We start from the raw sequence: 15,296 nt of genomic DNA on the forward strand, positions 1-15,296 counted from the left end.
TTATATATCAAAGTTGTGCAAAGCTGTTTATTCCAGTATACAACATTGGAAATTGTCCAAATTTTGTTTCAAAAGTAGCTAATATGTAACATCACATGTTAAATACAAGAAATAATGCACATTTATATAATATAATGTAACTCGAGTACCCCAGGTAGTCAAGTGTAGTGGTACCAAAAAAATAAACACACATGTGAACAAAATAAGCTTAATCCAGCAACATAGTCCAAAAATTTTTCAGTGCCATGGCTTAACTTAATATCCGGTGCAAAATTAAACAAAAGAAAACACCCCCCAAAATACTGAATGGTTTACTCTTCAGACTCGAAAAGCAGTCAGAATCAAATCTATAAAGATGTAACTCCATAACAAGATCAGTAGTACACAGGTTTAAAAATCGAATGCAGAAAACTGCGTCTTCATTCATAAATATTTAATAGTATCTTACCAATATAAAGCTTAGAACAGTTCAATAAAAGTTCTAAATCAGGGGTGTCCGATCCTGCTCTTAGAGGGCCACTATTCATTCTAGCCCTAACTAAACACACCTGAATTAGCTAATCAAGGTCTTAAAGATGCTTAGATACTTCCAGGCAGGTGTGTTGGAGCGAAACTCTGTAGGAGTGCAGCCCTCCAGGAGCAGGATTGGACACCCCTGTTCTAAATAGAAACATTCAGACAAAATATGTGCAGCTGGAATGTACATGATAATGTCACCAGCCTGCATAAACAGGCTCTGCATCACAAGGGATTCCATAGAAGCGACCAGGTGGACGGTCTTTTCGCAAGAGGGGTGTACGGGCGAGGGACAGCTCACTGTCATTATCTCTTCTCCTCCGCAGAACCAAAACAATGATGAAGAGAAGACCCACTGTAGAGGAGAAAAAGAATTTGAAGAGGGTGACAACTGACCTTTTGCCAAGCACAACCTTAAAAATGTTACTGACCAATCCTAATCGATTAAGTAGAACTAGATGAGGAAAGTTTGATGACAAACTTTGATGTTGGCTTGACAAAGCCATGTCTGAAAGTTTAAAATAACTTTGAACAGCTTGAAGTTTTTAGGTGTTACTAGCATGTTTTAGCATGATTTAACACATTGCTAATGTGAATTAGCATGATGCTAATGAACATGTTTCTAACATGTTAACATGATTTAACACTTTGCTAGCCTGAATTAATATGTTGCAAGCATGTTTTATCACATTGCTAGCATGATTTAACACTTTGCTAACATGATTTAACATGTTGCTAACATGATTTAACATGTTACTGACATTAACACATTGTTAGCATGATTTAACATGTTGCTAACCTGAATTAGCATGTTGTTAGCATGAATTAGCATGAATTGGCATGTTGTTAGCATGAATTACGTTACTAGCATGAATTAGCATGCTGCTTGTATGAATTAGCATGTTGATAGCATAAATTAGCATTTTACTAGCATGAATTAACGTGTTGCTAACATGAATTAGCATGTTGGTAACATAAATTGACGTTTCTAGTATGAAATAATATTTTGCCAACATGAATTAACACACTGCTAACATAATTTAGCATGTCGTTAACATGATTTAACGTTGCCAACATGAACTAACATGTTGTTAGCATGATTAACATGTTGTTAGCATGATTAACATGAATTAACACATTGTTAGCATGTTTTAACATGTTGTCCTCGAATAGTCATCAAGCTTTGCTAGTGATAGCTAAAATACTCTTATTGTACAAAAGTCTTGACCCCCTAAATGAAAGTCTATGGGACTTTTCCTAGTTTTGATCGTCCATTTAACGAAAATCATAAGTCAGATCAGTTAGAAAAGATATAGAGAAGGACATCGATACAGAACAGTCTGACCTGAGTTTGGTGGCTCTAGCTTGAAAGCCGTAAGAGGAGATGTTATTATGTTGTCAAGCCAGCGTAATAATGATGTTAGTAACGTTAGCTTGTATGGCTAAGTAAAGGTGCAGTCACATTTGCTGTTGTTCAGTGAATTTTCATGGCCAAAACCCAGTCATTTCAATAGTAATCCATACGATAGGGAATTTCGCATGTGGGTGAAACATATTCCTCAGCAGAGTTCAAGTTTTTAATGTTTTTTGTGTTCAGCATTGATCAACAGGAAGCTGCTTGGTATGAAAGTAGCTTCTGCGTGAACTCTGCTTCATATATTGTTACACTATTGACAATATACAACAAACTTTTTACTGGCAAAATTCTGTTGAAATTTCGCTAATGTGACCTTACGTGTAAACAAGGGGGCAGAGCTTAGCAAATAGACTTTATTTTGTGAAACTGACATTTTTTCACATTGTGGTTAATGAAACAAAAGTTCAATTGAATGACAATGTGATGTGAATGTTCATACCTCCTCCTCCAATAACAAGCAGTGCAATAGTAACAGGAGCAAGTTCACACGTCTCCCCGACCTTTCTGAAGAAGGTCTCCATGCAGTAACCAGGGGCCGTGCTGCCCTCAGGACAGAACGCATCAGTGGGACATTGGATCGGATTTACATCAGGACTCTGGAGCATATACACAGAGGCACATGTATTACATATAGGGGGAATGAATAATTTTCTTAGAGAAACAAGGAAGTAATCGCTTTTTAAAAACCCTACAGTATATGATTTGCATTTCTTTGTGTTCAAGCAAGAGGAACCAGTCCTGTGGTAACATTAAAGATTGTACGTGTGTTTGATTAAGGAAGTAATCGCTTACAGGGCAGTAATGGTTTTCAGGACACAGGTCACAGTTTTCCTGACCCCAGCGGATCTGATAGAAACCACTGCTGCAAATCTGACACATGGTTTGATAGGAAGGCTTGTGCATTCCTGTCAAAAAATAATGACATTTCATAAGTGTACTGTAGAAATACTGATTTACTTGTTCAACAAAGACCTATATTCATGTACTGATCTATGACAAAACTGATGACCGATCTGAATTCATCATGGGGATGACCTGTCTCCAGAGTTTTATATCACTAAAGCTTTCATTAGTTTGCATGTTGTTTATATATTTTGAGTAAGCAATGTGGCTAAAGGAAGATACCTGGGCGACAGGGCGTACATTCTTTGGAAGCGATCTGTAGAGCCTCTGAGCCTGCAGGACAGACCCGGCACTGGGTACAACTGGAGGAACTATCAAAAAGGGAGAAGGGGAGAACTGTAACAGTGAAAAAACTCTTTACAACAAATTATAACCGTCATTTGGCACTGCAGTGACACCCTTATAATGATGGCATGCCAACATAATAGAAAAACAAAGCTGTATACTGAAATTTAAGTCAGCTGAAAAAAAATGTCATCAAGTCTACAAATGGATGGTTTAATGTTCAGGAAGTACGCCCCAAAAATGTGTGTATATATATTTTATATATTATATATATATATATATTATATATATATATATTATATATATATATATATATATATATATATATATATATATATCTATACACCGATCAGGCATAACATTATGACCACTGACAGGTGAAGTGAATAACACTGATTATCTCTTCATCACAGCACCTGTTAGTGGGTGGGATATATTAGACAGCAAGTGAACATTTTGTCCTCAAAGTTGATGTGTTAGGATTTGAGGGGGTCGGACCAAATTGTGATGGCTAGATGACTGTGTCAGAGCATCTCCAAAACTGCAGCTCTTGTGGGGTGTTCCCGGTTTGCAGTGGTCAGTATCTATTAAAAGTGGTTCAAGGAAGGAACAGTGGCGACAGGGTCACGGGTGGCCAAGGCTCATTGATGCACGTGGGGAGTGAAGGTTGGCCCGTGTGGTCCGATCCAACAGATGAGCTACTGTAGCTCAAATTGCTCAAGAAGTTAATGCTGGTTCTGATAGAAAGGTGTCAGAATACACAGAGCATCACAGTTTGATGCGTATGGGGATGCATAGCTGCAGACCAGTCAGGGTGCCCATGCTGACCCTTGTCCACTGGCGAAAGCGCCAGAATTGGACCACGGAGCAATGGCCTTGTCTGATGAAGCGACCAGTCACGTTTTCTTTTACATCACGTGGATGGTCGGGTGCGTGTGCGTCGCTTACCTGGGGAACACATGGCACCAGGATGCACTATGGGAAAAAGGCAAGCTGGTGGAGGCAGTGTGATGCTTTGGGCAATGTTCTGCTGGGAAACCTCAGGTCCTGCCATCCATGTGGATGTTACTTTGACACGTACCACCAACCTAAGCATTGTTGCAGACCATGTACACCCTTTCATGGAAACGGTATTCCCTGGTGGCTGTGGCCTCTTTCAGCAGGATAATGTGTCCTGCCACAAAGCAAAAATAGTTCAGGAATGGCTTGAGGAGCACAGAAATGAGTTTGAGGTGTAGACTTGGCCTCCAAATTCCCCAGATCTCAATCCAATCGAGCATCTGTGGGATGTGCTGAACAAACAAGTCCGATCCATGGAGGCCCCACCTGGCAACTTAAAGGATCTACTGTTAACATCTTGGTGCCAGATACCACAGCACACCCTCAAGGGTCTAGTGGAGTCCATGCCTCGACGGGTCAAGGCTATTTTGGCAGCAAAAGGGGGACCAACACAATATTAGGAAGGTGGTCATAATGTTATGCCTGTTTGGTGTATATATAGATAGCTGAGACACACATTTTATGGTGCAATGTTCAGAAATGTTCAGAAAAGGAACTTACTTGCAGTACGTGCCTTGTGGACATGGGTTACATGACGTTGAATTTTGCAAAGATGTGTAGAAACCTGAAGCAATAAATGAAAAAAAATATTTTTTTAACCTTTTAAATTTTTATTAAATGCTTAATAAATGTTTAATATGTCAGATTACATTTTATGTCTCATAAATGTAAGATGTGTGTGCATATAAAAATACATTATCTTATATATATATATATATATATATATATATATATATAAAGTTATTTATATTTCGATATGTAATAGCATTTGTTTGTTTTTTTCTCCACCCCTGTGTCAAATGATTCATATAGCAAAGCAAATGAATGAATGAATGAAGGAAGGAAGGAAGGAAGGAAGGAAGGAAGGAACGAACAAACGAACGAATGAAGAACACATCACTTGTTACCTGGTGTGCAGGCCCTGCAGGAGACAGAGCCTGTGTTATTGCTGTAGGTACCAGTAGGACATGCCTGGCAGACAGGGCTTCCAGTGGAACTAATGAAAAAAAAAAAAATTATATACTTATATAAAAATACATATGCTTATGCTTTGAATAAACATAAACAATGTAATACTTTCTCCTCTCACTTGCTGTAAAACCCAGATGAACAGGGCAGACAACCCTGCTGTCCTGCAAGAGGCTGATAGAAACCCTGGACGCAGAGAAGACAGGCTTCAGGTAATACGCACAGGCCTGCCTCAGAACAGCAAGAACACAGCAGAGTTTCTGAGAATACAGAAAGAGAAAGTGCATGTGTCAGCTTCAACATGTGAGGAACACTTTAAAGTCAAAATTAAATGAAAATGAACCCACCGTTATTGGAATAAGAGCCAGGAGCGCAGGCCGTGCAGGTGGAGGTGTTGAGGGCGGAGCAGCTGGGCCCTGTAGTGCTGGGAGTGGCAGTGGTTACGTTTGCACTGACTGTGGTGATCGTCACAGCAGGACTGAGTGTTGTCTGACTCATCACCATTCCTAAACAACCACAGACACGAAAAACCAGCTTAAAATAAATCATATGACAGAATAGTCTTAAAAGCATAATGAAATGCTTTTAAAGGCTTAGTTCAACCATCACCAACATGTAATTAAAAAACACATAATTTTCTTTTTTCTGTAAAGCACAAAAAAAATATATTTTGAAGAACCCCACACTGTTAAACGGTAGTGTAGATGGTCAATTTTACTAAATATAAGTCTAGTATCTCATTTAGAGTAAAGTATACTGTACAGTCACAAATATATGACATTATTTCTTGCTCATTTTTACTCAATATTGCTCGACCTTTTGACAAGGTCATTTTAAAGGTTTATTGTAACGGCATCACATGAATCATGTTCAAATTCTTTCGACTGTGTGTGTGTGGTTTTTTTTATTGTCTGTTGGTGTATACTGTAAATGGCACAGCATGCTTGTTAACCATCAGCAAAATAGGCAAACAGAGTCCTTATTGTGAGCATAATCACATTAGCCATGAGGCCGGTCACCCTCAGCGACTCAAGGTCCCACTGAAGAAATACAATTATTCTGAGGGGACGATCATATGACTTGATTTTTCAATCCAGAAATACTATGTGAGAGAACCAGGAACCATTTCTCTGTTGGTTCTCTTCCAAGAGTTTCCTACGAAGAGACTTTTGATACTTTTCAGCTCATTTGAACAAATTTGTTGAAATACATACATTAGGAGGTTGACAAATCACATTGACAAACGAATCAAGCGGTCATAAAAAACATTAAAATGTCACACTACAGAAAACTAGTACAGGTTTAAGGTTTGAGGTAAAAACCCTCAAAGACGTATTAAAGTTGTATCTGTATTGAAAAAACAGATGGTCCACCACCTCTGGTTATTTTGTTTACAAAAAAAGGTAAAAATGGTGAAACCTCTGGTTAATTTGTTACAAAAAGGTAAAAATGGTGAAAAATTATTTAAAAAGGTCAACACCTAAACACAATTCCCCTTTACAAACGTATTTTTCCCCGATATAAATAATAAACATTATGTTAATGAAATAAACATTGTCTAGATAGATAGATAGATCAGAACGACTATTTTATGTATCTAAATAATACAATGCGTTATAAAAGCATGTTAAAAGTCACAGATTTTCTGTTGACTGGCTGTGATTTGTAAACTCACCCAAAACACAAACGGTGACGAGAACAGACAAAACCCTCAAAAGCACCATGATCCAGCGATTTACTTCAAGAGTTCCCACATCTGTTATCCATCTGACTTCATCACGGTAGACGACAGTATTAGTAAAAGAGTGTAATATTGGGAACTAATGAAGATTTCTTCTCTCACTCTCATTCCCTCTTTCGAGGGCTCATCAAAGTCATATGACACTAATCATGTGATCACATTCCTAAACACTGCTTACTTACTATAACCTTGCTATTTTATCATCTACAAACATTCTATACACATGAACTAAACTAAAACACGACCGAGGAGTTAGTCGTAATATTTAAGGTGGGTGACACATTAACCAACTGGACGCCAGTTAAAAGTCCAACAGAGTTTCTCAGAGATTGTTCTGAAATCCCGCCCTTTTTACCATGGTAACTGTACGGCAAAATACATACCCTATGTCTGAAATTAGTAAATAGGCAAAACAAAGTATATTTGCGTATTTAGATATCGGTTACCATGGTTGGGATTTTTTTGAAGAAGTAAAGAAATACGAAAATTTCTGTAATTTCGCCACGTTTTACACAGTGACACGGCTGTAGAAAAAAAATAAAGCTTTTTCACACGGACCAGTCTGCTCCATTTCAAATGACTGGGGGCTAAATAGGGCGATATTCTTGTTTATTACCTACTTATACCACAAGGAGAGAAAAAATACGGTATTTTTTTCAACATATTAATTTCCTCTTAAATGTTTATTGTGGGATTCAGTGCAAACATTGACTTGAGCATGCCCTGAGTAACACATATCACATCACACCCACACTGCAGAGGTAACAATAATACATTCAGCAAAAACTAAACCAAATTTGTACATGATAACACTGATTAAATAAAACACTGCATAACGAATATACACGGATAGAGGTTAAATACAGAGTGTAAAACAGCCCTTTATGGTGAACAATCACAGAGATGGTCATTCAAAACATGGCGATTACAATATAAAAGGCGAAAATATGTATGGCTAGAGGTGATATTTATGTTATCAAACACAGCATTTGGTGCATTTTAGCTTCTGATAAGTTACATAAGTGGCATAATAAGTAAACAACATGTACTTTTACATTAGAACAGAACATTTTTACAGTTGAACTCAATAGTAAAATACCACTTATTGCCCATAAGCATTTATTTCTCTCTTTATTTATGGCTTGCCACAAGTTATTAAACAATCTCAGAGTTTTTTTGGAAGTTGGAGAAGCAAAACTAACATTGTCCATAGCAAATCAACCAATTACAAAGAAAAATGTTCTTAAAAGCTTTGTTTCAAATGAATCACTTGATGGAACCGTATTCACACTAGCTGCTTGGCTGACAGGTCTTTTTTTACTTCCTTCCCTGTCTTTGGTGGAAACCTCTGGGCAATTCCATAGGGAACATGAGCCGCCACAGTTCCAAGTTCCGCTGCTCCCTCCACGTGGAACATTTGATCGTCGAAGAAGATGTGAGGTCTGATCTTTTCCAGCATGGGGCCTTTAGGGGCACCTGCTAGAAAGAGAGCCTCATCTGTCTCCAGGCCCCATGAACGCAACGTCTTGAGGGCCCGGGTGCCTGAACTGGCTGCACTGCGAGCTGTAACCAAATAGGTGCGAATGGGACAGTCCAAGCGCTGGCCTTTGGCATAGAATTTCTGTTGCAGTTTCCCCAAAGCTTCCAGGAACCCCTTAAGTGGTCCCTATAGGAAAAAAGATAATAATTCACTATTGTCAAAAGTAGGGTTGTCATTGTGCCAAAATTTCAGTAGTCGGTACAATACCAGTAAAACTTCAAAGTGCAAGTTTTTGAAAATGATAGGCTACAATTATTGTTTCCCGGTAAACTACAAAAAAGCGAAATTTGTTAAAATGGTGATGTCGCATGCGTATTACGTGTTCAGTCTATAGGCGCATAGTGTTTCTTTACAAAGTGATATCGCCAACTACTGGCCTGGCATGAATAATACAGTGTTTTTTATCGTTTTCGCGGATCATTTTGTAAACATTGTTGTCTGTACGTGAAAAACGCAAATGAACATTTTTCCGTTTTTAGTACATCGTTGTTGTGTAAACGTACCCTAAGGCTGCCAATCTCTAAGGGTACGTTTACTCGACATGAACGGCTAAAATGTGTTAAAAAAGTGCAAGGTGACTGAATTCTGCACTCTTGCGAAATCTCATCGTTAGAATAAAAGTCTGTATTAATTGTACAGTGAATCTCTACATCTTTACATCGTGTTTACATTTTGTTGGTTACAATGACGGGCTCACAGTGAACAAAGCAAAACCTCATGCGTTTTTAGCGGTGTTTAACAGAAAACTGTTCAACTTACTGACTAGCACCTCTGATAGGCCACTGAGTTCATACGCTCAACAGATATGATTGTGGTTGGCTACAATGCTCAATGCTTGTAAAAACATGCTGTAAAAAGAAACCTTTGACGCTCAGAGAGCGCTCAAATAAAACACGAATAAGAGCATTTGAAAGCAGCGTCAATCAGCAGGTACCAACTATACCCGGTACTACATTTTAAGAATTCATGCAGTATAACTTTACACTACTATTAAATTTAAATTGAACATACACGATCAAGAGGTTTATTTTCATGGGCTTTCTCATGCTCAAAAAACTTGTCCAGTCCGTGGGCTTTGTAAATTCTCTCCGACTCATCCGAGAAGAGAACGGCATCTCCATCAAAGGCCACTCGCAGCTGAGTTTCCGGCACCTCTGTGATTTTTCCTTGTGAGAATACTGTAGCTGCTGCAATTCCTAAAAAAAAAAGAAGAATTTCACATTTCACATTCAAACAAGATTTGTTTATTTATGATTCTACCGTTAGAAGATAATCAATTCTCCAAACTCTCCACTCACCTTCTTCAATGGCTTCTCTAACTTTCAGTGAATCAGCTGACAGATAAAGGTTGGTGTGGTAGGCTTTCAGATACCCAATGGGACTTTTGCCTCCAGTCATACAAAAGCGCTCTATAAGCAGCTCTAGAAACACAAGACATTTTTTACGCTTTTACATAATTACATAGAGATGACAAACTGAAGTGCACTTAAAAAGAGACCTCAATACAACCTTTTGATGAATGCAATGAGCTCAGTAAGGCATGAATTAAGCATCTGTAAGGAAATAGTTGTAGCTTTGGTAATATGTGAACTTAAAGGGATGGTTCACCCAAAAATGAAAATTCTAATACAAGTTCCCCATGTTTTAAAGGGACACAAATTCCTGATGTTTATCCAGTGAAAAGCAGCGCTTTGGGGTCAAAGATGTTTTGACTTACGATGATGATTAATTGAATTTATGAGCCGAAGCCCCACATGAGCATGATTGCTGGTCATCAGAACCACATCAAAGAGCTCTTCACTGTCTGGATACAGCTCTCTGAGTCGAGCATTCACTGCCTCCACTGCCTACACAGAAAGAAAAGAACATTTCCCTATATCCATGGCACTGTTGGACAGAGTGAGCATTCATTATGACAGATAATTAATTATCTCCCTTAAGTTGAGATCATTTCTACATTCTTTTTACTGATACCATTGCTGTGTGTAAGTACATTAGAACAGGTTTGACCTTAATGAAGGGGAAAGCAGGTCCGGGTGCAAATGGCTCGATCTCATGTTGGATCTGGTAGTTCAGGTAATCCTCCATTCCCTGCTGCTCATAAATGTCCTGCTCCTGATCCATATTGAAGAGGGCGCGGGAGGACACGGCGATAGTGATGGCATTTTGAGGCTTTGGCTGAATAAACATAATAATATTGCATTATTGACAGCAGGACAAATATTTTTGATTACTATTTGAGTGTTATATCAAATAGATTTAAAATTTTGTATTAAATAAATAAATTAGGCTATCCATTTACAGCTGATGCAATAAAGAAAAAATGGTCAACAACCAATTTTAAATAAATAAATAAATAATTAACAGTGAAACATTGGTCAGGAGCCAATTTCAACATATTAAAGATGTTAAGAAAGAAAGAAAGAAAGACTGTGCAATAAGACAAAAAAAAAAAAAAAAAAATCCCATTAACAACATCAAATGTTATTTAAATAAATATATAAATAACAGTGCAATAACTCCAAAAATGTCAATAACCAATTTCGAATGTTTTTAGACAAACAGATAGATATTAAAATGATATTTACACAAACAAACATAAATAAATAAATAAATAAAAATAGACCAAACAATTACCATTAACAACATCAAATGTTAAATAAATAAATAAATAAATAAATAAATAACAGCGCAATAAGACCAAAAATGGCAATAACCATTTTTCGAATGTTTTTAGACAAACATTAAAATGTTTACACAAACAAAGACACAAATAAATAAAATAAAGACCAAACAACTGACATTAACATCACCAAATGTTAGTTAAATAAATAAATAAATAACAGTGCAATAAGACCAAAAATGTCAATAAGCAATTTCGAATGTTTTCTGACAAACAAATAGATATTAAAATGTTATTTACACAAACAAACAAATATACGTAATCAATAAGATACGAGAGGCTGTGCTGTATTGTGAATAAGTTAAGGCTGAAGGGCGTTGTTAGGTACGAGTTATTCACGATACAGCACGATACAGCGCAGATTGTTCTGTGTTCACAACAATTCAGTCTTTTTTTTTTTCTTTTTTTTTTTATGTAAAAGACGAAACTGACAAATGCTTTGACTAGCGCTGTCAGTCACGGAAAACCCCTTAACTGTTAAAAGGACAAGATAATACATCGGACATTTAAACAGGTGTTTTATTATGAAAGTAGGACTGACCTGAAGGAAAATGCTAAATCTGAATACAGGTAATAAACTCGCTCACTCGATCTTTTTCCTCACAACACTCTTCTACATAATACAGTAAGCATCAATGAACAATATCAATTGAGAACATAGTGCTAAGGGTGTTGTGTAGTGATACACAGAACCATTGGGTGAAGCGGTCAATAAGGCGTGTTTTATCGTGAATAAAAACACAGCTATTGACCAATCAGAATCAAGGACAGGAACTAACCTTAACCGTTTTATAAAAATAAATAAAATAGACCAAACAATTGCCGTTAACATCAAATGCTATTTAAAAAAATAAATACTTTGCCATAAGACCATAAAATCGCCAGTAGCAGCATAAAATGTTAAATCAATCAATCAATAAAAAAATAATAAATTTCATTACAATAAGACCAACAAGTGACTTGACTTAAAACGTCTTAAAAATAAACTCCCGTAAATCGCTGCGCAATTTGCGTTGTTGCAACAGTAATCAAAGCTCGTACCGAAACCTATAAAAGAGCAACTGGTCCTAAGCGTTTGCTCATATCGCATTTTCTAAAAATGTACAATGGCGCCTACCAAATTTTGCGTTGTGATTTTATCTCGGATCATAGTCCCTTTCTGTTGACTGCCTTATTATTTTGTTTGCTGATACACTGTTGAATACAGGCTGTTTTACTCCCACTTCATCGTATTCCTCAAAGGCATCACTGCACCAAACGCTGTCACGGTCACGCCATCGTGTCCGCGCGTCTGTTTAATGTCTCGTTGCAGGTGGCGCGTGTATTTTTAGAGGCATTATCAAATGCAGATAACTCTGGTGAGCTCAAAGCAAACCTTCATGTTTTTCATCACGACTATGTTAGTATATTATAAGGAACTTTAATACAGACTCACCGGTTGAGGTTTCTTGCTGGGGCTCGACTGGTTCTCCTTCCTCTCCCAAAAAGTGTCTTTCATTAGTGGTTTACTCATGATAAACAGATGAGAGACTGATGGTCAGAAGAGCCCTGCCCTGTTTGGCCTACACACACACTGAGCAGTCACATCCCCTGGAGCAAAGCAGAATCCAGAAAGCAATCACACTGATTTAGATATGGTCAAACTGAAGGGACGCTACCTTCATCCTCATCTCTTCCCACGCCATCACATCTCCATCATTTACCGCTTCCAGGGATCTATGATGGAGGATCTCCCTGTGGCATCCACTAAGCTATGAAAGTGGGTGTGCAATACATCATCTTTGCAAATGGAGGAAATGTATTTTGGACTCTGGGGATCTTAGCCAAATTGATGCAGATCTCAGAAATGTTCCCATGACAACTGCTGGTGTTATGAGGCACCTAAAAGACATACTTGAAAGGGGGAAACTGCATGATTATCACTAATTCATAAGAGCACTTCATAATGACTACAAAATACATCATGTAATGTGTGTATTGTATTTTTCATGAGGCTCAAAATAAGGAAAAGGTCAAGTTAGTCGGAACGTGTTTTTAAAAGTCTCTTATGCTCATCAAGGCTGTTTTTTTAATAAAAAAAACACAATAAAAATAGTAATAATGTGAAATATTACATTTAAAATAACTGCTTTCTATTTTAAAATGTTAAAATGTAATTGTGGATGGCAAACCTGAATTTCCAGCAGCCATAAGGAGCATTACATTATGATCTTTCAGAAATCATTCTATGATTTGGTGCTCTGGAAACATTATTATCAATGTTGAAAACAGTTGTGGTGCTTAATATTTTTGTGGAAACCATTATATATACAGTCAAACCAAAATTTATTTAGACACCTTGAACATTTCATTCATTATTACAGTTTATTCCCTATAGTTTAAAAAAAAATGGTAATAAAATATGACAAGATCTAAACTGTGTCAGAAAAAAATCATCTTAATTATGTCAGATAACACTTAAGCAAAACATGGTCAGGTCAAAGTGTCTGAATAATTTTTGGTCCCAAATTTTTATAAATTTTTTTATTTTGCTATCCTCACTTACATAAATGAACTATAGTGTCATGCACCCACTAGTAAAAAAAAATATATCTAGTGTCTGAATCATTTTTGGTTTGACTATTTTTTAAATTCTCTGATGAATAGAAAGTTCAGAAGAACAGCATTTATTTGAAACAAATATTTTGTAACATTGTCTTTACTGTGACTTTTGATCAATTTAAGGCATTCTTGCTAAAGAAAAATATTAATTTCTTAAGAAAAAATTCAGAAGGACAGATTAGATTTTTCAAGATCATTAAAGAATATTGATTGTCTCAAGCCATTTCATGGTGAGTTAGCTTTGCAATCCTATTGAAATTGAGGTTTTTGTCATTAGGCAGCAGGTTCTGTTGAGATGTTTCTCTTGGTGGCGAACAGAAGACATTCTTTACCTGAGAACTGCTTCAAATGATGAAGGTAATAATCCTCTGGAATTAAACTGGAAGATTCTTGGTTAACATTCAGTTACATGCACACATTTATCAAACGAAAGCACTGATATCCTCTTACTTTAATACTTTCTTACTTTAATACTGGTTCTAATGTATTAAGTTTAATAATGATTTCAGCGCAGCATATAAAAATGGTGTGAATGAGTAGGAATGCGTTTAATTTCCATGTGCTTGTTTTGATTGTATTCCACTGATGGCGACTAGTGGCTGAATGTGTAATTGCAAAGGTGATTACTGAATACTGTGGTGATGTACTTTGAAGTTTTGACTGTTGAACATTAAAAAAAAGTTGAATCACACACACACGCAAAATGATGATTTCAGCATTTAAAACAAAAACTGGGTATATGTGATCTTAATATCAACTGCATATACAGTGCTGCTTGAAAGTTTGTGAACCACTTGCAGAATCTGTGAAAATGTGAATAATTTTAACAAAATAAGAGGGATCATACAAAATGTATGTCATTTTTTATTTAGTTGTCCTGAGTAAGATATTTTACATAAAAGATGTTTACATAAAGTCCACAAAAAAAAAGAAAAGAAAAAAAAAAAAAAGCTGAATTTCTTAAAATTACCCCATTCAAAAGTTTGTGAACCATTGATTCTTAATACTGTGTGTGGTTACCTGGATGATCTACGACTGTTTTTATGTTTTGTGATGGTTGTTCACGAGTCCCTTGTTTGTTCTGAGCAGTTAAACTGAGCTCTGTTCTTCAGAAAATCCTCCAGGTCCCAAAAATTCTTCAGTTTTCCAGCAAACAACTATTGTGTATTTGAACCATTTCCAGCAGTGACTGTATGATTTTGAGATCCATCTTTTCGCACTGAGGACAACTGAGGGACTCAAACACAACTATTAAAAAAGTTTCAAACACTCACTGATGCTCCAGAAGGAAACACGATGCATTAAGAGTCAGGGGTGAAAACCTATTGAATTTGAAGATCAAGGAATATGGTACTTAATTTGTCTACTGGCAAACATTTAAGTGTCTTCTGTTGCTTTTGAAGGGCAGTACTAAATGGAAAAAAAAAAAAAAAAAAATTATTTAAACAAAATAAAAATTTTGACATCTTTATCTTGTTCAAATGTTTTCACCCCCGACTCTTAATGCATCGTATTTCCTTCTGAAGCATCAGTGAATGTTTGAACCTTTTTTAATAGTTGTGTTTGAGTCCCTCAGTTGTCC

General features: G+C 36.7%; 2 protein-coding genes across 3 annotated transcripts; both read right to left on the reverse strand.

Annotated features, from left to right (window-relative positions):
• Window positions 1-13: 13 nt before the first annotated feature.
• si:dkey-21a6.5 (multiple epidermal growth factor-like domains protein 9) lies at window positions 14-7,208 on the reverse strand. Its single transcript, XM_051867798.1, has 9 exons — window positions 6,825-7,208; window positions 5,497-5,655; window positions 5,271-5,409; window positions 5,089-5,177; window positions 4,682-4,745; window positions 3,059-3,147; window positions 2,726-2,838; window positions 2,373-2,529; window positions 14-871 (listed from the first exon to the last, which is right to left on the reverse strand). Exons 1-9 carry the CDS (start codon window positions 6,871-6,873, stop codon window positions 714-716), a joined length of 1,017 nt encoding a protein of 338 aa, XP_051723758.1. The 5' UTR covers window positions 6,874-7,208; the 3' UTR covers window positions 14-713.
• A 346-nt stretch (window positions 7,209-7,554) lies between these two features.
• nt5c1ab (5'-nucleotidase, cytosolic IAb) lies at window positions 7,555-12,921 on the reverse strand. Of its 2 annotated transcripts, none has more exons than XM_051869188.1 (6): window positions 12,549-12,921; window positions 10,441-10,608; window positions 10,148-10,277; window positions 9,729-9,851; window positions 9,442-9,626; window positions 7,555-8,556 (listed from the first exon to the last, which is right to left on the reverse strand). In XM_051869188.1, exons 1-6 carry the CDS (start codon window positions 12,624-12,626, stop codon window positions 8,176-8,178), a joined length of 1,065 nt encoding a protein of 354 aa, XP_051725148.1. In that variant the 5' UTR covers window positions 12,627-12,921; the 3' UTR covers window positions 7,555-8,175. The 2 variants fall into 2 exon arrangements, with proteins under 2 accessions (XP_051725148.1, XP_051725149.1); XM_051869189.1 differs by lacking the exon at window positions 12,549-12,921 and adding an exon at window positions 12,231-12,419.
• Window positions 12,922-15,296: the final 2,375 nt, after the last annotated feature.

This window comes from Ctenopharyngodon idella, chromosome 17, assembly GCF_019924925.1.
Source record: "Ctenopharyngodon idella isolate HZGC_01 chromosome 17, HZGC01, whole genome shotgun sequence".
In the NCBI taxonomy this organism is placed as follows: Eukaryota; Metazoa; Chordata; class Actinopteri; order Cypriniformes; family Xenocyprididae; genus Ctenopharyngodon; species Ctenopharyngodon idella.